The sequence below is a fragment of the Sturnira hondurensis genome, unplaced genomic scaffold (genome assembly GCF_014824575.4).
Source record: "Sturnira hondurensis isolate 20B ecotype Veracruz unplaced genomic scaffold, ASM1482457v3 Scaffold0013299, whole genome shotgun sequence".
Lineage (NCBI taxonomy): Eukaryota > Metazoa > Chordata > Mammalia > Chiroptera > Phyllostomidae > Sturnira > Sturnira hondurensis.
In genome coordinates this window covers 5,828,079-5,850,360 of record NW_028085930.1, presented here as the reverse complement: position 1 = coordinate 5,850,360, position 22,282 = coordinate 5,828,079, and the positions used below count along the sequence as shown (strand labels likewise).

General features: G+C 49.9%; 2 protein-coding genes across 2 annotated transcripts in view; one reads left to right on the top strand and one right to left on the bottom strand.

Moving 5' to 3' along the window:
- The window catches only part of LOC118997558 (serotransferrin-like), a 42,940-nt gene extending 37,903 nt beyond the window's left edge, over positions 1-5,037 (top strand). The window contains 3 exon segments of the mRNA XM_037061256.1: positions 525-661; positions 1,770-1,824; positions 4,699-5,037. Of these exon segments, the coding sequence (XP_036917151.1) occupies positions 525-661; positions 1,770-1,824; positions 4,699-4,915 (409 nt within the window). The 3' untranslated portion in view covers positions 4,916-5,037.
- A 3,265-nt stretch (positions 5,038-8,302) lies between these two features.
- Positions 8,303-22,282, bottom strand: part of RAB6B (RAB6B, member RAS oncogene family) — a 55,646-nt gene continuing 41,666 nt past the window's right edge. The window contains exons 3-8 of the mRNA XM_037061255.1: positions 20,945-20,998; positions 20,630-20,735; positions 18,981-19,092; positions 17,804-17,897; positions 14,829-14,895; positions 8,303-12,660 (exon numbers count right to left, since the gene is read on the bottom strand). Of these exons, the coding sequence (XP_036917150.1) occupies positions 12,596-12,660; positions 14,829-14,895; positions 17,804-17,897; positions 18,981-19,092; positions 20,630-20,735; positions 20,945-20,998 (498 nt within the window). The 3' untranslated portion in view covers positions 8,303-12,595. The remainder of the gene's footprint in view (positions 12,661-14,828; positions 14,896-17,803; positions 17,898-18,980; positions 19,093-20,629; positions 20,736-20,944; positions 20,999-22,282) is intronic.

The following is a 22,282-nucleotide window of genomic DNA, read 5'->3' as shown; positions in this document are numbered from 1 at the left end:
TAGTTCTTGTGTGAGTTTTGGTAGATTGTGTCTTTTAAAGAATTGGACCATTTTACCTAGGTTATCTAATTTGTCAGTATAGAGTTGTTCTCAGTATTTCTTGATTATCCTTTAATGTTCCTGGGATCTGTACTGATGTTCCCTTTCATTTCTCATATTAGCAATTTGTGTCTTCTCTTTCTTAGTTAGCCTGGCTAGAAGTTTATTAATTGCATTGATTTTTTTCAAAGAACCAACTTTTGTGTTTGTTGGTGCTCCCTGTTGATTTCCAGTTACCAGTTTTATTGATTTCTGTTCTTTTATTTCTTTTCTTCTGCATACTTTAAATTTAATTTGCTCTTAATTGTTCTAGCTTCCTAAGGGAGAGGCTTAGATTATTGATTTTAGGTCATGCCATACACTTCACAAGGTATAGAATTCTATCCTTGGCCTTTTTCTCAAGAAAAATTTCTCAAAAAATAGTTTCTTGTATAATGCCACACCACTGCATGCTCACATGTTGGTTTTCCTCCCCCACCCACAAGGGCTGTTGTGTTCGTTGTGGACAGTGCAGCCTTCCAGCGAGAGGTGAAGGATGTGGCCGAGTTTCTGTATCAAGTCCTGATTGATAGCCTGGGTCTGAAGAACACACCGTCATTCTTAATCGCCTGCAACAAGCAAGGTACCGTCATATTTTCTTGCAATAATTATTGAGATTTTTCTGAGATTGCTACTAAGAATTAATCCAGCTATCTAAAACTGCTATTCAGGATGAAAGACAATTGCTGGTGAGCTATAAATGGAAGGATTTTAATTCTTCAAATTTATTTATACTCCTGCATTTTTATTAGTCTATTTACCAGGCTATTCTAAGAAATGCCAAAGGAGTGACTATCATCAGTTATTCTTTGACATACTGTTTTTCTTTCTTTAATTGTAAATCATCTTACTTTACCTGGTTAAGTTTATCAGATTGACAGTACGCCATGTCAAATACTCAGTGTGAAGGGACAGGTGGAGTCTCTTCTTTAAAAGAAGTTACCATCCAGGGCATTTCATCAAGGACAGTTTGGGAAAGTTGTTTTTAACCTGATAACTGTTAAAAACCTTTTAGTCACATCCAATAAAACAAGACTTCAGTTTCATTACTTCTAAAATAAGATAGACTAGTGGATCTTTACAGGCCTCTTTCAGAACTAAAATTCTGAATCTGTAAAGAGCACAACACATTTCTCAGAAGTGGTCAGGTAATAAATCTAATAATGCCTAGTCAGGAATAAGTGTTAGGATCATGACATGAACAAGAGGAGTCAATATCAGCTGTGTGCCAAACCAGTGCTTGTTTCTTACCCGTAGCACTCGGTGCTGTAACATACCATTTTAATATCAGCTGGAATATGCTTAGTTTACTTCTGTATGACAGGGTATTTATGTTGCAGTGAAGGCTTTTGTTAAAATCTCAAAGCTGGAAGATTTTTTTTTTACATTGGCCGGACTTATATATTGATTTAAAAGGTCTGTAAGGTGTGGAAAACTTCCATGAAGGAGCTAGTCAGTTTTATAGTCACCAGCTTAATGTATTTATAAGCATTATAGAAAAACCGATACAACCAAATGTAAAGTGTACTTTGGTAACGAAGCTACTAGCAATAAAAAAAACATTTTTAAAAAGTAAAGGTGTGGGGAGCAGAAATTTCTTACTTTAAATAGGCCTTTTCCATATGTACAAGAAGCCTTGGGAAGAGAGCCTTTCTGGTTTAAATTCAACAGTGTCTTCATTTTCTCTCCAGACATTACAATGGCAAAATCAGCAAAGATAATTCAGCAGCAACTTGAGAAAGAACTGTAAGTGTGAATACGTTCTGTTGGTTAATATCAAAAGACAGCTTTACTGGGTATAATATTCTTGGTTGCCAGTTTTTTTTTCTTTCAGCATTTTGAATGAATGTATCATCCCACTCTTGGTCTGCAGGCTTTTAGTCTTATGTGATTTCCTTTGTGACAATTGACTTTTGTCTTGCTGCTTTCAAAATTCTCTGTCTTTGACTTCTGTCATTTTGATTTCAATGTGTCTCTGTGAAGCTCTCTTTAATCTATTCACAATTCTTTGGGCTTCCCTCCCAGATTTGAGGTTTTCTGTTATTCTTTCTTTTTTAAATCTTCACTTGAGGATATGTTTATTGATTTGAGAGACGGAGAGAAAGAAACATGGATGTGAGAGAAACACTGATTGGTTACCTTCCATTCACACCCTGACTGGGGAATCTAACCTGCAGCCTACGTATACCTAGGTGTGTGCCCTGACTGGGAATCACATCCACAACCTTTCCATGTATAGGATGACACTCCAACCAACCCAGCCACCCAGCCAAGGCTGTCGTTTTTTAAATAGGTTTTTGGCTTCTTTGTCTTTGTTCTTTCTGGGTCTCCCATAGTGATGTCGGCTCCCATAAGTTATGTGGGCTTTCTTCACTCTTCTTCTTGATCTGCGCATTGGTGATTCCAAATCATCTGTCTTCACGCTCTGATTCTTCTGCTTCTGGTTGATCAAGCCTGCTGTTGAGGTTCTGAATTTTTTACATCAGCCATTGTGTTCTTCAGTTTCAGATTTTTTTAATGATTTCTCTCTGTTTAACTTCTTAGTTTGCTCATATATTGTTTTCTTCATTTTTTGCTTTGTCTGTGTTCTTTTGCAGCTCCCTGAACTTTTGGATGTCTTTTTTGAGTTTTGTCAGGCAGTTTGTAGATCTCCATTTCTTCAGGGTCAGTTACTAGTGCTTTATGTTGTTTCTTTGCTGGTGTCACATTTCCCTGATTATTCATGATCTTTGTGTCCTTACATTGGGGCCTGCACATTTGAAAAAGTACGTACTTCTAGTCCCTACTGACTGGCTTTGTAAGAGAATGCCCTTCCGTAGTCAGTCCAACCAGAGATTTTCGGTGGGCTTGCTGCCCAAGTCCTTGGGCAGGATGGCCTGGCACCAGGGTCCATGGGTGATGGGGAGCTGGCCTGGCACCAGGGTCCACTTGGGCAGACCTGTAGCCTGGATCTGTCATGTCCAACAGGGCACTTGGGTCTACTGGAGCTGGCCTGTTCGGGGGTCCTCTGCAGTAGGCCTGGGGCCTGGATCCAGAGGAGGGGGGCTGGGGCAACAGGGGCCAGCCTGGTGCTGGGTTCCACGGCACAGTGGGTACTCACTTCACTCTCTCTGCCCCTCATGGAGTGCATCTCTCCGTGCCACACTGTGCAGGCTTGCAGCAGGAATCTTGGTAATGCGAGACTGTCCTTTCCACCCTCTTCAGTGCATCTTTTATTTCTGTGCTATCCCCAGGTGCTCTGACCTGGATCCCTGAGCTCTCAGGAGGGTATTTTCATGCATGGATGGTTATTCAGATTGATGTTTCCGTGACAGGACTTGGGCTGGGAACTGCTCTCTGCCGTCTTGCTGATGTCACTTTCAGTGGCTTTTCTCCCTTCAGACGTCGCTTATTAACCGTCTCTTCCCGTGCTCTTTGATGCTCACTCTTTGGGGACTGTGTTGTGTTTGTCATTAGGCGAAGGAAATGGAAACATGGCTTGGTGTTTCTAAATATTCTGTTGTAATTGTTGGAAATTACCTTTGGAAAAAAGCAATCCTATTATTTGTGTATTCTCTTTTTTAACAGCATAGTCCAAGTCTTCCCATGTTTAAAACACAAGTTTTGTTAGTTTTTTTGCTTTTCACTCTAAAGAGCCATAGAAAAACAATATAGGAAATTCTGTGTTGTAATGCAGTGAAGGAAAATTAAGAAGTTGTAAAGATTAGTATCAGTTAAATTGGAGTGTGATTTTAGTTTAACCCTGTGTTAGTGAGAATTCGGCTCTGTCAGCTTTGAGTGTTTCAGTCTTCTGAATAACAAGGTTTACTGTGTTTACATGGCCTTATGGCAAGAGCTGAATATATATAATGCTCGTTTTTTTTTAATTATAAAATATCTTATATATAAAGGAATATCTATGACACATATATTTAAAGAATACTAAAATACCCATGAAATCCACCACCTTGCTTAAGTGTTCCTTCCCCAAAGTTTTAGTTTCTATATATGTGCTCTTCCCAAAAGGGCATGAATTCCTCTGCCTGTGGGGGGCAGAAGGTGGGAGTAGAGATGACTTACTGTTTGTTAGTGCCAGCAGGTGGCAGCAAGGGGACTTAAATTGCCAAAGTTTTAGTGGTTGAAGAGGTTGGAGAATAGTAATTGTGCCCAAATAGGGTAGGATATGAGAATCTGGAGTTTGTGGATTTCTAAGCTCTATATCCAAAAGACTCCATATAAATATAAATACTTTATCTACATACACTTAAATTTCAGAAATTTGTTTTCTTAACACTCATAGCATAAACTTAAAATATAGGTACATGTTTTAAAATGGCATGAAGCAGGAGATCCTTGTGGAAGGACACCCTGGGACCCCGAGCTGAAAGGTTGGTGTGGCCCGGGCCCTTCCTGCTGTTGTCTAGTGTGTAAGTTGGACCCTCATCTCACCTTTTTGTCCAAGAGTGATGTGTGCGTGCACAGGATTATTCCACAGTCATAACAGAGTAATCGACAGTTTTATGATTAGATGTTTAGACGAGTGCTGAAATCATCAGGAAATGACTTGATTTCCCAAAGCCCTCTCACTGTGGTATTAAAAAGGAACACGTTCTGCTTGCTGACCCGTCTTCCTTCTCGCAGCAACACCCTGCGGGTCACCCGCTCCGCCGCCCCCAGCACACTGGACAGCTCCAGCGCGGCGGCTCAGGCTCATCTGGGAAAGAAAGGCAAAGACTTTGAATTCGCACAGCTGCCCCTCAAAGTGGAGTTCCTGGAGTGCAGTGCCAAGGGGGGCAGAGGGGACGCTGGCTCTGCCGACGTCCAGGACTTGGAGAAGTGGCTGGCTAAAATCGCCTGAGAGTCGAGTCCCAGCCACAAGCCGTGAACGTATCTGTGGTGACTGTCAGTTTTGGAAAAGGGTGTGGTTAGAAACACTTCCTTGTTCTGGAAACAAACTGTTGAATCCAGCTTGGAATATTTTTTAAGTTCAGTTCCTCTTATTGTTTTCAAACTTGTCACTTTTATTTGACTCGTGCCTTCCCTTTGTTAAAGTGTATGTGATGTCCCTGTAGTATCTCCTTGTCACCTGGGAGGTTCTCTTATCTTATGCTTTGGTCCCTTTTTCCTGGAAACGAACCCGTCTGTGTATGGAACCACTTTTCCAGTTACTCTTGAAGTTTGTGGACAGTCCACCATCTAGTCCATTGTGAATTCTCAGATTTGTAGGTACAATTACAATATGGACTCTCAACATAGGAAGATAAGTAGAAGACAGCAAGGCTCTGTTGCCATGGGGTCTGTTCGTCATCAGCTTAGTGACTTGTCCACCGTCCAGCCTCATAGCACTTAAGTTTTGCAAACTTGTCATGAACCCTTGGAATGAATCATTCCCAGATGATAGGACAGTAAGTGCTAAATCTCCAAGTGCCAGGGGTCTAGTGTGCTCTGGTGGTTTCCCCTGACCAGAGCGAATATGGAGATGCAGAAGCTGTGCTGGTTTTCTGGGTGGCTGAGAGCTCCTGTGCTACGTTCATGTGCTGCTTTATCAGCTCCTATTTTGTACTTAGCTAGAATGCTGTGGAACAAATATATAATGAAAAAAGTTCTGTGTGGATTTTTAATTTACATATTTACTGGTTAAAAAAGTCTTCCTTTCAAAGTGATATTCTTTGCTGTCTTCTTAAATGCATGGTTTTTATAAATTATTAACACATGTCTCAGTAAATGAAACAGCCTGTCTGGCTCGAAGCAATTAATAGAATAGTACAGTGAGTACAAATGGGAATGTGTGTTAGGATTCAGGCCCAACTCTTAAGTTTCCAGGTCCTAAAGATTGCAGTATATACAAGAACAAACTGTCCCTGCTTCAGACAATCAGGTATGAGCCCAGCTAAAGCTTCAAAGGAGATAAGGGTGGCTGCGGATAAGTGGAATGGTAGTTCCAGAACAGTGTGGCAAGGAGCCTAACAGGAGAGGTACAAGGTGCTCTGGGAGCATGCAGCAGGGCACCTGCCTGGCCTTGAGGGACCAGGGACAGTCAAAGAATGAAAGTGTGGAGCTGACACTGTGCCTTGAGTACAATCTCCATGCACACTGTAGGCCTTGCATCTGCCTGTCAGCACCCCTCCGGAGGGCCACTCTAACAGGGTCTTCCAGCGCCCCTCCTGCCCCAGCCCCCAGACTCTGTCCCACACTGTACTGCTGATGTATGACATAAATGCCAGCTGAAATTGGGAAGACGTCAGGCCTCGGCCCTGGTAGCATTCTTTTCTGAATGCCTCATTCTACCAGTGTTCTCACCGCCCTTTGTACTCCTAGTTCTTGCTTATTCCTTAGTCTCACCAAGTAATGATTTAAGGAAGTCGGTAAGAACAGTGAACGCGATTTCAAAGAATAATGTGATAGACGTGACCTGCTCACATAATCACAGTAGGTGCTCTCGTGAGTAAAAATGGCTTGCTGCTGCTGCTGCGAACTGGCGTGGGTCCACTATGGGAGGAGACTTGGCCATGGTCTGTTGTCTTGAGATCATTTCAGCCAGAATGTTAGTTACACTGTTGCTTTTAAGATTTGAGTTCAGCACAGAATTACCAAAGCTTCAATTAGTTTATGCCCATTTTCACCTGAAGGATATTAAAATGCTTACCTCTTCTGTCAGCCCCTCACATATTTAAAGAAAGGTGGTTACTACCCTGGCTTTTGTGCAGGAAAGTAATACCACTTTTAAACTATGAAGCCTTACATTTTCGATTCCTCACAGGGGCTTTGTATGGCATTCGTTCATTCAGAAAAAGCCAAGCACTGTGCCAGGCTCTAGGAATACGGAGCACAGCACAATTCCTGCTGCTCCAGGGGCACCGTCCCATCCTGAGGTGGAAGGAGACGTGCCCTTCCAGTGTGGCTCCCCCTCTTCCCTCATCTCATCAGCATGAGATCGTGGCTGGGCGGGACCTCTGAGCACCTCCCGGGCCGCTGTCAACCGCATCAGTGCTACCCTCGCCTTTGCTCCTGGTATCCCTGTGTTTTCTGTGGCCTGCCTGCCACACAGCTCTGATAGGGCTGCCCCTTCTGCCTGTGGCTGTGTCTCTGCACCTCCTGGGATTCCACTGTCTCCCTGTGGTCCTGTTAGCGTGAGGCACTTGGTGTTGCGTTGACTTAAGATCATTTTGTTTCCGCCAAACGAGGCATTTTTTTAGAGACTAGCGTGGGACCACTAAAGTTGCTAGACAGTCGTGTGTGTAACAGCCTTGTCAGGGAGGTCGTTCACTCCCTTCACTGAAGTCACGTTGCCCTGAATACCGAAATCTTGGGGCATTTATGGTTCACCCTCAGCTTTTGCAACTGCTTTACACTGCCTTTCATTGCGCCCATGCCAGCAGGCACACTCTGCTCTCAGGCCTCTCTGCCTTTTTCCACCCCCTGTACCTCTTCCAACCTCACATTTTACCTCCGAAAGCCAGTAAAAGTCAGGCTTACTGAGCAGGACACTTATTTCCTGTCCCTCATAATTAGAGATGGCTCCTTTGAGGTGGCATTTTGGAGGGTATTCCACAAACTTTAGAACCTTTAAAGGGGAAAGACAATAGTGGAGTTGAACTTGAAAAAGAATGAGCCCTGGTGAACTTGGCTTACTTCACGGCCTCAGGATTCCTAGGGTTCACAGGTCAGGGTACTTCTGTGCTTGATCATGGCCTTTGTATTCTCTTCAGATAAATCCCCCAACTCTCCTGGCCTTTGGGGCATCTTTCGGTCAGGAGATGACTGAGACCTGAAAGGGGCCTCTCAGAAATACTCTCTCATTGATGTGGGGTGACCTTGGAGGTGGTATGTGGCAGCTTGGTGTCACCTGAAAGGTTGATTATGGCTCCCCTGAAATGCTTGCCTGTAAATGGCTTCCTGGAACTCCCCAGAAGGAAGAGAGGCCTAGTCCCTGCGCCCACCCTCTACCATCCCCAGCCAAGGCACACGGAGAGCAGGGATGACAGAAGTCACACATCTGAGAGTCAGTTCTGCCTGGAGGTTCCCTGTCCAGCCTTCAGGCAGAATGGAGATTATGAAAGTGAGTGTATTCTACCTTTGCCCCCTCTGAGGCGGTGGAGAGCCCAGGTGAGTAGAAGGAAGAAGCTAAAGGCTTTGCATGCTGGATACATATACATAGGAGGGTCTTTGTGGGGCACGCACTTGAACTTCTCCCCCCAGGCCCATGTATGATTGCACCACACAGAAATGTTAGACAAGAAGCTTGGTGTTGAGAATTAGGACAGTTTATTGTTTGATCAACATGCTGAGTCTTCCACATTTTACACAGTTTTATGTAAAGTCAATGTGGCCATTTGTGCCTGCTGAGCCAGTGAGAGATGGAAATGCCACCTGTGCTCCCCATGGCTAGTCACTTCATGGGGGTGGGTGAGGGAAAGGGAGGGGAGACAGTGACACACCACGTGACAGGACTTGGCCTTCGATGTCTGGAGGCTTCCCACAGGAAGGAAGCATCCAAACTCCACTGCATCACCCACACAGGTCTGGAACACCTAAATAGTTCAATTCAAACAAATTCAAAGGGTACCCTGGTCTGTGGGTGCCCACAACAATCAGAGTGGACCTGGGGGCTGGCCCTCCTTGGCCACGGAGGAGCCTGAAACGGAGGTGGTCCTTCCCTGGCTCACTCAGATACGCTGAGCAGAACCTCACATCCTAACCGGAGTAGAGATGGTCTGACACCGTGCACAGCAGCCCTTCGTGTGCAAATGCACAGTCCCAGTTGTACACACAGGTCAGTGATGGGTGAAGGTGGAAAGGTCCCGGTTCAGACCACTTCCGACTTGCTGGGTGACTAAGTCACCCTTCTCTGTCTTGCTTTTCCTGCCTGCGAAACGGTTATGAGACCACCTCACTGCTGCAGCCAGGTGACAATGCCTCACATTCTTGGGGAAGAGGTAGTTTGGAAACTAGTGAGCATACAACTCTGCTTGGTTGATGCAGACACACTTCTGTTTAGCTGCCCCTCACATGGCTCAGACACACCTCACAGTCCGCAGCTACCTGTTCTCACATCCTCACATCCTCACCGACCTTCCACTGTGTGAAGGAATGAGGCTGCTCTGCCTGAAGGACACCGAAGCCAGCGGTGCCATTGTTGTCACACCTGGTGCTTGAGGGCAGGGGCTCCCAGCACTGGCTGGCCACTGGGAGGACAGAGACACTGCCCTTGAGCCGTGACTGCATCCTGAGCTACCACCAGTGCCATCCTTTCTGTTTCCTGGGACACCAGAACTGACCTGGCCGTTGCTTGTTGGACCTGGGAACATCACAGAATGTTTGGGGATGCTGACAGGAAGGGGGAGCAGTGACAGTGACAGCAGGGAGGCCTCCAACCAGAAGAAGCTGGCTTACGATCACCAGGTGTGCTCGCCTTGGACCACACAGCTGCCCTTCCAGCATTCGAAGTGTGCCCATCACACTTTCATTCCAGTGTGTGTGCACTGAAAACGCGCTACGTGCTTTTCCCATCTTAGGCTCAATTTTCCAGCACCGGCAAAACAGCAGCTTTACTGACAGCTTTTCTTCCCCTCCCCTCACAAAAAAAGGCCTAAAGATGACCCTGCTCATCTTCCAAGTCAGAGCTAGTCTTTGAGATCGTGTCCTGAGAGGATTCCTCCACTTTGCTTCGTGCTAGCCCTTTGCCCACGGCAAAGCTGTCACAGTCACTGGGGACGCCGCAGCAATTTCACGACGTCTTCAAGGGAACCTGACCTTTTTATTATTGAGCCTTAACTCTCTAAGTCAAGATCCTACCTACGAGCAAGAGGACAGTGATGGCACCCGCTCAAAACGAGAACCAAAGAACCAATGCACTTCTGCACAAGAGGTCTGGATGCCCCGAAACATCAGGAATTCAGGGGTACGAATCGGGCCTGAGGACAGAAGGGTCATGGAACGGGACGGCACCACCAAGATGCAGACGAGATGAGGCAACTGCACTCACTGGCAGAGGCCCACGGGGCTGGGGAGAGCCTGACTCAAAGGAGGGGATGTCGTGTACGTGCCAGGAAAGGCGGGCTTGCGGAGGCCATGGCAGCCAAACGACAACTCCCGTGCCCTGACTGCTCCTGTACGCTGGGGTAGAATAAAGAGCTCATGGTGCCTTGGGTGTATGTGCATATGAGGAGGGAACTGAGTTTCTACATTTTACTTATAGGAATGTTTTAAGAAAAGCTACTCTTTAGTACCAAGAAAATAAAAATCCACCGCACATTCGATCACTGACACCCAGTGCAGATCCTTGCAAATGAGGCTGTCCCAGAGGCCACAGGCAGTGGCCCTCACTGCCGCCCAGGCCCGATGCCGTGACACCGACTCCTATAAACTCTCACGAGGTAAGTAAACGCTCTTCCAACAAGCACCACTGGGGGGTGTGCCATGGTGGGGGGGCGCTGGCCCACGTGGCATGCACACCCGTGCAAGTTAAGTGTGTAGAGGGATAAATGGTGTACCTATTCCTGTGGGCTATTTTTGCCTGTAGTTTAACACATCTATGTTATTTTATTGATGGCAAGACAATCACAAGTTTTTTTGACAATATTAAGTACTTCTTATTTCAACACGTTGCAGTACTTTTGAATTTCCAAAACTGTTATCACAATGCAAGTTCCAACTTGAGAGCAGGAGAAACAAGAATATACGTTGAGCACGTGTACCTCTGAGAATGTGTGTGTGGCAGGTGTATACACAAGTCTATATATATAATTATGTACACACATAGAAAAACGAAACACACGACACAGATTACGTTTGTACGTTGGTCTTTACCTTTAGGGAGAGGAGCTCACTGGGAACTCTGCTCCCTCTTTTCTTCACCTGAAGATAAATTTCTCTTTAAGGATCAGCTCTGACACCCCGTCTCCTTAGCGGGAAGCGTGTGGCAGGCCCACTGGACAAACGGCAGCGAGTCCTGCCAAGTTTCACTGCATGTACTGGCTGCCATTTTGGATCAGTTTCTGAGAAGTTCCAAAATTCATTGCAATAACTTGTTTGAGCTCTGCTTGGTGGAGGAATTCACCCCCTCTCATACCCCGGGTGGTCATTTAGCTCACCTGTGACATGCCCAAGGGCAGCCTGGAGGAAGAGTCAGCCAGCTTGGAGGGCGGAGTTCACTGTTTTGGGCCAGCGTTGCCGTCCTCCGCCTGGCTTTGGGCAGGCTCGGGGTTGGTGAGTCTGGGTCTATTCGGAATACAGGCCAAGCGGGTTACATCACGTAGAAGACAGAGTTCCTCTTAGAGATTTTATAGGTCCTCAGACTTCGCCCTTCTCAGAAATGAGTCAAAAATGGCAAAGATGGCTTTCTCCAGGCAGCCTTCTGGAGACCCACCACAGCCCTACTCTCAGGCGACCAGTGTGGGTACAGTAGCCAAAAAGATTTCAGATGTGCTGGGCCCGTGGGGCAAAAACACATCGAGAAGTGAGCTTTCCCAGAGCAGCACTGAACAGTATTAGCAACCGAGGATCTGAGAACATGCCTCTTTAAGGTAGTGGTTCTGCAAACAACGCTCCCCGAAGTGCACACAATGAGCCTCTTTTGGCTCTTCCCATAGGTTCCACCCAGACATGTGTGCTGAACACTGGGCTGGTTGGCTAAAACATTTTCAGAAGTACACGTGGTGCCCACGTCTGTGAACCACCCCCACATCAGCACTGCCCGCAGTTGCCAACAGCACCCCATCCTTCCTTCCAATGACCACTTGCTCTGCCAATCACTGGGTGGACCACAGAGAACACAGGTTGCCTGTGGCAGGTGCCCTCTGCTCCCTTCAAGGTTTTTCAGGGAGGGGCAGGGAGAAGCAGAATCCATTGCAACGGGGCCTGCTGCTGGGCTCCCTGCAGTCCACAAGGCCTTAATGTCAGCTCAGGGCCATGCCTGATGTGCCCCTCTGGCCACGGGAGAAGGACAGTGTCAGAGCTGCCTCCTCAGAGGCTTTGTTCAATCAGTGTTTGATTTAAGCAGTTAGGACCTGTTTGGTGGGGCCTCGTTAGTCTGGGCCCCAGATTGGAGCCTAATGAAGTTGCCTGGTTAATGTTTTAGTTTACTGGGCTGGGGTGGGAGGAAGGCAGAGGTGATGGACAGTTCAAAGAGGACAGGACTGAGGAGGTGTGTGGAAAAGGTTCTCTGTAAGTTTACAAATATACAAAAACAAAAAAAGCACATCTTTCAAATAAAAATGACTACATTTTTATCTGGCAAAAAATTGTATACACATGATTTAAATTTTTTTTAAATTTCAACAGTTTTTGGCAATCTTAATAAAGTACAATATATTACAACCAAACCAAAAAATAGTTGTTTAAGTAACAGCTGTTAAGAGTGACGTGATCCCTGATGCCCAGCCTCCCTCCCCACCCCACCCTACTCCTACAGACAGAGAGAAAAGAAAAATCCTCCCATCTCGATAAGCTCATTTCCCACCCCCCTTTAGGAAGCTAACCAATAGGAAGCCACACAACAAGCGAGTAGTGTCGGAGGAAGCCGTCAGGTCGGGCTGCATTAGCAGGAGCAGCCGCCTTCGCTGGCTGGGGGCTCTTGGGGTTTGTCCAGCTTGATGTCGATCACTGCAGGGGGCTGGGCTAAGGAAGACAACTCACACAGAGAAGCTGCCACCTTGCCTCGCGCCCCTCCCTGGGCACCGCTCAGCTGCCCTGCACGGCCCTTCTGTCCCTCTATGAACACCCACACTCTGGCCTGGGGGAGAGGATTTAGGGCCCCCTCCCATACCCCCTCACCCCTTTCTCAGAAACTACTCTACTACTCTACTCTACTTTCTCATCTCTACTGACCAGGCCCTATACACTGGCTCCCAGCTCAGGCCCCAGCCCCACCCCAAAGCGCACTGGAGGTGGAGAGCCTGAAGGCCTGGCGCAGATCCCATGTCTCAAAGCACGTGCTACCTGGGCCTCTCCCTACTTAGTTGCAGGTGCACAGACCCCTCAAGCTCTAGTCAGTGTGGTCACTTAGACTCTGAGGATGCCACCATGAGAAGCCCTGGAAAAGGGCCGCAGCACAGCCCCTCTCCAGCCTTTCCATTGGTGCCCAGAGGACGGTGGGCTGGAGAAGCACCAATCAGAACCACCAGAGGGGTGGGTTCAAGATACATGGACAGGCCATTCCCTCTGCTGTCAGGAGGCTGGACACTATCAGGCCAGGCCCATCACAGCTGAGGACCAGGTCCTCCACCGTGCACAGAATGACTCCTGGGTGGGGGAGACTACACTGGGCTGGGGGAGCAGGGTGGGAGGTATAAGAAGGCCTGCTGTGGGAGCTGCTGCTGGCATCCTAGGGATGTTTCTGTGGCCCTTATTTGAGACTATGGGAGAGATCGTTTTGGCTTTAAGTGCAGTCGGCCCTGCATAGCCACGGGCTCTGCATCCATGGATTCAACCAATTGTGGACCAAAAACACTTGGACTTGACTTGGGGTGGTGAATACATAATACAGTATACAGATGATGTATTATACATAGAATCGGGCACCTGAAACCTATATAATTTTATTAACCAATGTCACCCCAATACACTCCATATAAAAATATTGGGAAAAAAGTGTTACGCTGTTACTGATGTGTAGTTAAGCCTACAACGGTTGCATCTGTACTGAATATGCACATTATTTCCTGTCACTGTTCCCTAAACAATACAGCTCACAACGACTTACATAGCACTCACACTGTGTTAGGTATCGTAAGTAACCTAGACATCATTTAAAGTGCATGGGAGGGTGTGCACAGGTTACATGCAAATGCTACACCATTTTATTTCAGGGACTTGAGCATCCAGAGTTTGGCACCCGGGGCGGGGGGGGGGGTCTAGAACCCATCCCCCACAGACAGAAAGGGACAACTGAACCATAAAAAGCCATGCTCCCCCCAGAGACCACATTCTCCCTCCTTGCCACTCTTTGGCCATTTGGTCACGGCATATATTTTGAGTTTGACTTTCTCTCTCCCTTTCCTTGTTTTCCTACTTTATCTTCTCTGGGCCCTCATTTTCTCACATGTGCATGTACACACATGACACACATTTCTACCTTATTTTTTGTGTGTTCATGTGCATAAACACACATTTTTCATAACATGGCAAAGTATAAACAAACTACGAATAGGCACTAAATAAATGCCTTCTTTCTAACTGGGCAAATCAGATGACCCCTCTGAACCCCCATTTCAGCTTCTGGGTGTCACCTGCGGTTTGGCATGGGCCATGTGAGTGGCGTGCTGACCTTGTCCCAGGGGCAGTGGGAAGACCTGGGGCTGTGCAGGGCGGGCCCAAGGACGCAGACAGGCCATGGAGGCGGCAGGTGCTGGGGGAGCTGCTGTAGACAGGAGGCTGAACCACAGTGAAACCACATCTGAGTGTAGAGAAGAAACCTTCCCTGCGGCGAAGACTCTACTTGTACCCACGAGTGCAGACCAGGGTTCACTGTAACTAAGGGCAGCATCCCTATCTCTCGCTCCCTGTCCCGCACCATCACTCTGTATATATCTCTCTGGTACCCCCACCCCACCTGGGAGGTAAAAGCTTAGTAGTTTGAGCTGGATGGTCTTACAGACCTTGGGCTTCAGCCTTACCCCTGTACAGTACCCCAACACCACACTCCCCTGTTGGGAAGCCTGAGCCGGAGGCAAGGCCTGGGTTTGTCTGCTGCTCTGAAATACTGAGTGAGTAACTAGAGTAAATGGCCTCTCCAGCGCATCTTTCACTCACTCATCAAAGAAAAAGGATACTCCCTTCTTTGCTTTTCTCCTGCACATTCTCCATTCCAGGCAAAGCCGACGCCACACGTCGGAAGAGCTGGAGAAAGGGGGGAGATGAGGCATGAGTACCCCCCGCCCCCGTGTTTCCTTTCCTGCTCCCACTGGGTACACATCCTCTTGCTTCTACTCGTCTACTTGGGCTTCTACTCTGTCCCACTGGGTGTATCCTGGAGGTCAGGGCTGCACCAACTTCTCTGTCCCCCCCTCCCAGCGCTTCTCACAGTGTTGGGCCTCGCTAGGCCTCTCAGCCAGAAGGGTGGCCAGGGGCGCACCAGGAGCTGAGCGTGGGTCGCACTGATTGAAGGGGACCTACCCCAGTGCAGATAATGATCTGGATCCCATGAGACGAGCCCTTAGGAGGACTTCTGTCCCACTGCCCACATAGAGACCAGGTGTAGGGAACCAACTTCCCATCTGCTCTTGAGACAAAGACACTCTCCTCACGAAGTCCTGCAAGTTCATGGGCATTGAGGCAGCTGGGAGCCAGGGCCACACAGTCACAGCAGAGAGAGACTTCTGAGAGAACACCACAGGAGTGTGAACGTGAAGTTGTGGGGTTTGTGTATGTATGGGTGTGCAATGTGCATACTGTGAAAGGTATGTGTGGTGTGGGTGTGTGGTGTCTCAGTGTACGTGAATTTGTGTGTATGGGGAGTGTGTGTGTGGCGTGTATGTGCACACATGAGGTTTCTGTGAGTGTGTGTGTGTCTGGGGAGAAATGAGCGTGGGGTGTGTGTGCTGGGGCGGGGGGTAGGGGTGTCAGGTAGCTGCTAGCAGACACAGAACCGAGGAGGTGGCAGTAAGTGCAAAACCCAAGTACCAGGCACAAGAATATTCTGAACACTGACCCCTCTCCTCACAAATACCGATCATAGAACTCAGTGGGCTCTGGGCTTGTAACTTCTCTGCGTGAGCTCTCTGAGGACAGGGTGAGTCTTCTTCATGGTTTCCCCCAGAGCTCAGCCATATTGGAGCACCTGGGCCAAGTGAGGGCCCTATGGGAGCACCCAATGCCAAAGGCAATGAGGGTCTGGGGGGAAAGCCACTGGTCTGCCTGGCAGGGTGTGGGACCCAGTGGCTAGGCTGCAGAAAGGGCTCCGGAGTGGGGCCAGCGGAATTGGGTGAGGGTACAGAGGGCCCGGGTCACTCCTCCTGAGCTTTCCTTCATGGCCTTGCCTCTGGTGGCCTTGCTCGGCCTGTCAGAAACGTCAGAATGGCCATGGATTCTGCCAATGGTCAACCTGACAGCTAGAGGGCAGGTGCTGGGGTCACATGTGAGTCTCTGAAAGCAGGTATGGTCACGGTGAGAGTCCAGGAGTCTGCAATGCATGGAGGCTCCTCTGACCCATGCAGGGTTTCAACTGACCCCACTGAACGCCCACTCAGACCAGTACATGGCTTCCAGAGCATTCCAGGAAGGGCAGCATCAGCATCTCCCTGACCCTGACCACTGGTACAGAGGCTACCTGCCCTCCGCTTCCCGGCTCCCCATGACTCTCCATTCAGGTGCAAACAGCAGCAGCCCAGTGTCTTGTACGCCTGACGCCTGCAGGGGCAGGCAGCTCCCTCCTCCGGGATATGCCATGGCAGCCCCAGTCTTACACCAAAGGAGGCTGGGAAGGAGGTGGGAGTGAATGGAGCCATACTGCGGTCACTCCAGCTGGGGGACACTGAGTGCTGGAGCTTTGGGGCTGCCACGCTGTCTCTTGCCAATCCTCTGCCATCTTTCCCATCTCCGGCTGGCACTGTCCACAGGAGGTGAATCTTCACTGTACCCAGGCCAAGTGCTGCCTGGGCAGCTTGTCTTGTGCTCCTGGGCACCAAAGGCGTGGCCGGGCAGAAGTGACACCCCAGCCACGCCACGTTCCTCACTCAGTGTCCCCTCCCCTTTCCCCAGGCACCCCTCCTGCCACACCTTTACTCACGCTGTGCCCCTTGCCTGTGATGCCACCCTCCTCATCACCTCTCCAAGTCCTCTCCTTCTTGAAGGCAGGGGCTCCTGACCTTTTGTGAACCACGGGCCCCTCTGGCAATCTGGTGACACCTACACACGCCTTCTAAGTGTGTGACATCAATTACACAGCGGCATGAAGGAAACCATTTAGTATTGAAACCTTTAAGACATAAACTGGTGATGGAGCATGAACCTGTGAGACAGCAAGAGATGGCAGTGTGTCTAATAACCACCGTGATGCCGAAGTAGTGATGGTGTCAAGTTCAAGACACCGTAAGTCTGCAAGGTGATAAGAACACAGCTGTAATCTGTGTGACAGAGCCACAGGGGCTGCTGCTGTGGTCTTGCCGCCTCCACGCGTCTCTGAAGGTAACAACACTAAAGAGCAGTCAGACTAAGTGCTGATAAAGCTGTAGTTTTTCCAACCCAAGGCTGCAGACCTGCTGGATTACATCCATGGACTCTGGGGTTTGTGGACACTCTACGCTTCTTTGATAATTCTGGCTACCCTGGCCTGTCTCCCCCTGAGAGTTCCAGTGCCCCATGGCTGGGCACCTATCTCCAAGCCTGCCTGGCCCTCCAACCACTCGGCACTTGCCAAGTACAAGGCACGAACCCCTGTACCTCCACCCCTAGTCAAGTAAGGTGCCAGGGAAACAATGCTTCCTTCAGCCACCTGGAGGTTGGGGCCTGGACACTCACAGAAGGCTACAGGGGCCATGTGGCTGGCGACTGTAGGGTGACTAGTGATGACATCCTTTGGACACCCACCGAAGGCCAGCATTCCTTCCTTCTTGCATGCATGCGTTACCAACTCTGGAGGTAAGCTTGCTCCTCATTAGATGGGGCGATGGGCACTCTGGCTGGCTGCCCCACCCCAGTCACTAGCCCACTGGGGAGGCAGGGTGGAGTCTGGGGCTGACCATGCTGGAAGCCATGTGTGGGCCCTGTGGCCAAGCTAGGCCAGAGGTCAGCACCAGGCATGTCCTACCTGCTTCACATTGTAGCCAGTCTTCGCACTGGTCTCGATGAACATGACGCTTAGTTCTTTGGCGCGCTGCTCCCCCTCCTCGATGGTTATCTGCCTGCGGGTGGGGGGATGGGGGCGCCAGTTCAGCAGAGATGCAGGCCGGGCAAGGCAGAGATAAGGGGGCCCACCCACAGGGCCAGGGAGCCAACCAGGATGAAGGGGACACAGGGCACAGCAGGACACAGCAGCCCCTTCTCTGCTCCTTCTGTAGCATCTTCCAGTATGGGAGCAGGCCCTGTGGCCCATGGGTGGGGCTGTCCCTTACCTGCCTTCCCCAGCAGTTGCTGCTGCCGGGCACGACATCTGTAAGGTGCTTCAAGTCACGTACCGCCTCTCTGGGTGACATCGTCAGGCCCATTTTACAAATGAGAACACTGAGGTTAAAAGTGACTGCCCCAAGGTCACCTACTTAGAGAAGGAGCTAGGCTTTGAGCCCCATTTTCTTCACTTCAAGAAGAGGATTCTAATAAAGTAGGTTCTCACTCAGGTTACTCCTTAAACGGTCAGAGGATGTTTCAGAAAGCCCACAGTCAATGGCCTCTTCATCTAACCAAGTTAGGTTCATCTAACCAAGTTAGGTGCTTCATCTAACCAAGTTAGGTCCCCTGAGACAAGGGGACAAAGGCATGTAAGTGGCACCCGAGTCAGCCCTGTGCCCTGGAGCAGCCTCTTCACAGAAAGTGTCACACCTAGACACAATGCCAGATCAGGAATTCTGAGGTTGATACCTGGGACCCAGACCTTCACACCCCCACCCACACTGGTGTGGGCATCTCATGGGGGCAGACACCCGGAGCCCAAGCAGAGGTCAGTAGGAGCCCAAGGGACTGCTGTGCCTGCAGCTGCATTGGGTGTGGCCAGGCCCCGGACCATGCACTGGGGGGCTGGCCCGCACAGACCACACATGGGGGTCCCTGTCCTGCCCCTGCTGGCAGTGCAAGGTGAGGCCTCAGAGATGCCATAGGCAGGGGGCTGCACCAGGCTTTCAGAGCCTCCAGCAACCTGATGGGACCTTTCCCGGAGACATGGGACAGGTGAGACAGAGGGCATGCTCACTACCCATGCACCCCAGAACTCCTTGTCCAGGAGGAGGTGCAAAGGCATGCAGGGGGCCCAGCGTGCCGGACTCTGCACCCACCTCTTGTCAGCCAGGTCCGTCTTGTTGCCCACCAGCATGATGATAACATCGCTGCCCCTCTCCGTCCTGACATCATCGATCCACTTGGAGGTCTGCTGGAAGGAGTTGAGGTCTGGAGGAGGAAAGTGGGGGTAGCACTGGGAGTGAGATCCAGCTCCCGGTGGGAGAGGAGAGAGGTGGGAAGGGAGAGGAGGGAGCATGCAGCCTCAGACACCCAGGAGGGGCTGGAGCACAGGCCGCAGAGCCCAGGGGGTCTGAGCCTTCCACAGAGGGCCCACGGGTGTTTGCAGAGCAGCTGCTCCAGCTGCTTGCATTGCTGAGCCATCCTCTGGGGATGGGGAGAAGTCACCCCAACGGAAATGTCACAGTGTTATGATTCGCTACATGGACTGGTGGCTTTAGGGACCCATTTGAGAGTCAGATGTCATGTTGGGGGCTCAGGGCAGAATGAAAAATGGAGCCCTGGACTTGGCTGTGCTTGGAAACTGTGGAAGGGGGTGGGGGCACAGCAGGCCCTAGGGGAGAGAGCCCTAGAGAGCCAGCTGTCACCAGGGGGAACTCTGGGGCACTTGGGAAAGGGCCAGAGGGTTTTCCAAAAAGAGCCCTCGGGTCTCCAAGTAAGAAGAGGGGAAAGGTGGCCCCAGGGCAGACAGAAGCCAGGAGAGGCAAGGCCACTTTAGAGCAGCTCTCTCCTCAGTCAGAAGATGTGAATGACCTTGAAGAGGAGCATCGACCTATCAATGAAGGGTGATGGCCCCAGCTCAGCAGCCCACGCACCCAGGGGAGGGGAGGTGGCCTGTTTCCGCAGCCTGAGCTCTTTTCTGCTTTGTGTCAGGCCACATGACCCCAGCTCCCACCTGCATGTGGTCAGATGGGCAGGAAGCCTGTGGTCAGGGAGGGGGCAGAACAAAGGGGTGGGAAGGGCCAGGGGCAGCAGGCTGGGGCAGTGCCCTGAGTGTCCTCCCACCATGGGCATGACCACAGCCCAAGGGTTTACCAGCTGTGTTCTATTACACCTGCCTGGGCAGTGGGCCCTGCTCTAGGGCCTGCCCCCTGGTCTCCCCTGCCCCCCGCCCCATGAGCCTCCCTCAGGGCTGTGCAGTCACTCTCAAGGATGGCTGCTTTGGCTAGAAGAGCCACAGTGTGTGAGAAGTGAAGCCACCAGAGCTGGCCCAGACCCACTCAGCCTCCCCTCCCAGGGAGCCCTGTGAGGAGCAGAGATGCCAGTTGACAAAGCCACAGCCAGTGGGCTCAGCTGGCCCAGGGACCAGTGTCTTCTCCCACCTTAACACCACATGCACACAGAAGATGTCCTGTAGGGGACTTTTTGGCAGCCAGGGCCAGGGGCGGCGCAGAGGGGCTGGAAGCAGGGCCAGCCCTGAGAGTGTCTCTGCTCACCTCCACATTCAAGCCCCCACTCTGAGAAGGCGGCCTGTGCACCCATGACTGTTGCAGGAGGGAGGGGGAGGGGAAAGACATGCTGGTGTTCCAAGGCAACTCACCCCTGACCCCCGAGCACCCACCTTCCTGCACTCAGAGGATAAGTGTGTGTGTGTGCACACACACAGAGGCTGCAGCCTGGCTGGGGCTTCCCTTGGGCCCTGGAGACCCTGGGACCACCCTCCCCTGGCACCCAGGACCACGCTCACTTGTGATGTCGTACACCACGACGGCCACCGTGGAGTCCCGGATGTAGCTGGGGATCAGGCTGCGGAACCTCTCCTGGCCCGCCGTGTCCCAGAGCTGCAGTCGCACCTGTGGCAGGCAGGGCAAGGGGGTCAGTGGGGCGTTGAGGTCCTCGTGGTGGTCACGGGGGCTGCGGGGAGGTCTTGGTGCAGGGATGCTGGCACTGACAGCTTTGGACCAGGCATGGGCCCTCAGCAGCGCCCAGCTGAAGGTCCGGGGGAGAAGCCCACGAGAGCCCTCCCTGCCCTGTCCTCCCAGTTCTAAAGGCAGGTGCTCACCGTACGGTCTTCCAAGTACATGGTTTTTGACAAGAAGTCAATTCCAATGGTTGCCTGTTAGAGAAAAAAACACAGAAAAGGTCAAAAAGAAAAGGTCTCAGGCAAAAGCTCGGTGACGATCCAGGCAGTAACAGCCAGAAAAATGCGGGACACCCATGTCAGGTGCGGGGTGGGTTCCGTTTTGCTGCCCCTGGTCCCCACCCTCTCAACAGTGAACCTTCTTGTCCCTCTCAGAGGAAGTGAGTTTGAGCTAAATCAGGATAAGGACAGGGTTTTTAGGGAGTGACATAAAAGGGAAGGAGATGAGAGAGCGGGGTGAAAAGGCTTCCCCAGGAACAAGGGCAGAAGGGCCAGTTTTGGAAGAATGACCGTCATCTCAGGACATGAGAGGACTAAGGGAAAAACCCAGAGAGACCCACCTTAACGTTTAAATATAGTCAGTAACCCTTCCCCCCACATTAGCTGCCCATAATTTAGTTGCCTATTAAAATAAAACTCAATACCCTTCAGAGGAAGGTAAAAGAATCCAAGAATCACTACAATGTATTTTATTCACAACATCCCCTACACAGTAAAAAAGGATTAGACAGGTAAAGAAGCAGGAAATTCAAGCCATAATCAAGAGAACAACTCAAGAGAATGACCCAGATATTGGGTTAACAGAGAGGACTTTAAAATAACTGATATAAATGTTGGAATACAAAAGAAAAGATGAATAGGATGGGTGCATTTGTAGCAATATAAGAAAATGTTAAAAGAAAAAACAGAAATTTTAATACTAAATGGTACTAGGCCTAAAATAAAAACACATTGGATTTAAATAGTAGCAACTAGGACACTGCAGAGGGAAGGTCAGTGAACTTGAAGAGAGGCCAAAAGAAACCGTGCAAACTGAAGAGCAGGGAGGAAAAAGGTGCAATAAAAACGAACACGGGATCAGGCACTCCCAGGACAATGCCAACCGACCTGATGTGCACGCAACCACGTGCAACTAGGCTCTCCCAAAAAGAACAGAAACAAAATCAGCAAAAAATTTAAAAAAAATAATGGTCAGAGATTTTCCCAATTTAATCAGAAACACCCACCCATCGTTCTGAGTAGCTCAGTGAACCTAAAACAGGACACAGACAAAGAAAACCACACCGAAGCATGTCATAGCTAAACTGCTAAAAAACAAAGACAAAGGCAAAGGCTTGCTAGCCGCCAGAAACAGAAAACACAGGATACACGGGGAATAATGACAAGAATGGCGGTTGATTTCTCATCAGAGCAATGCAGGAAAGAAGGACAAATCTTGAAAGTTCCAGAAGAAACAACCACTAGCATGTCAACCTGGAA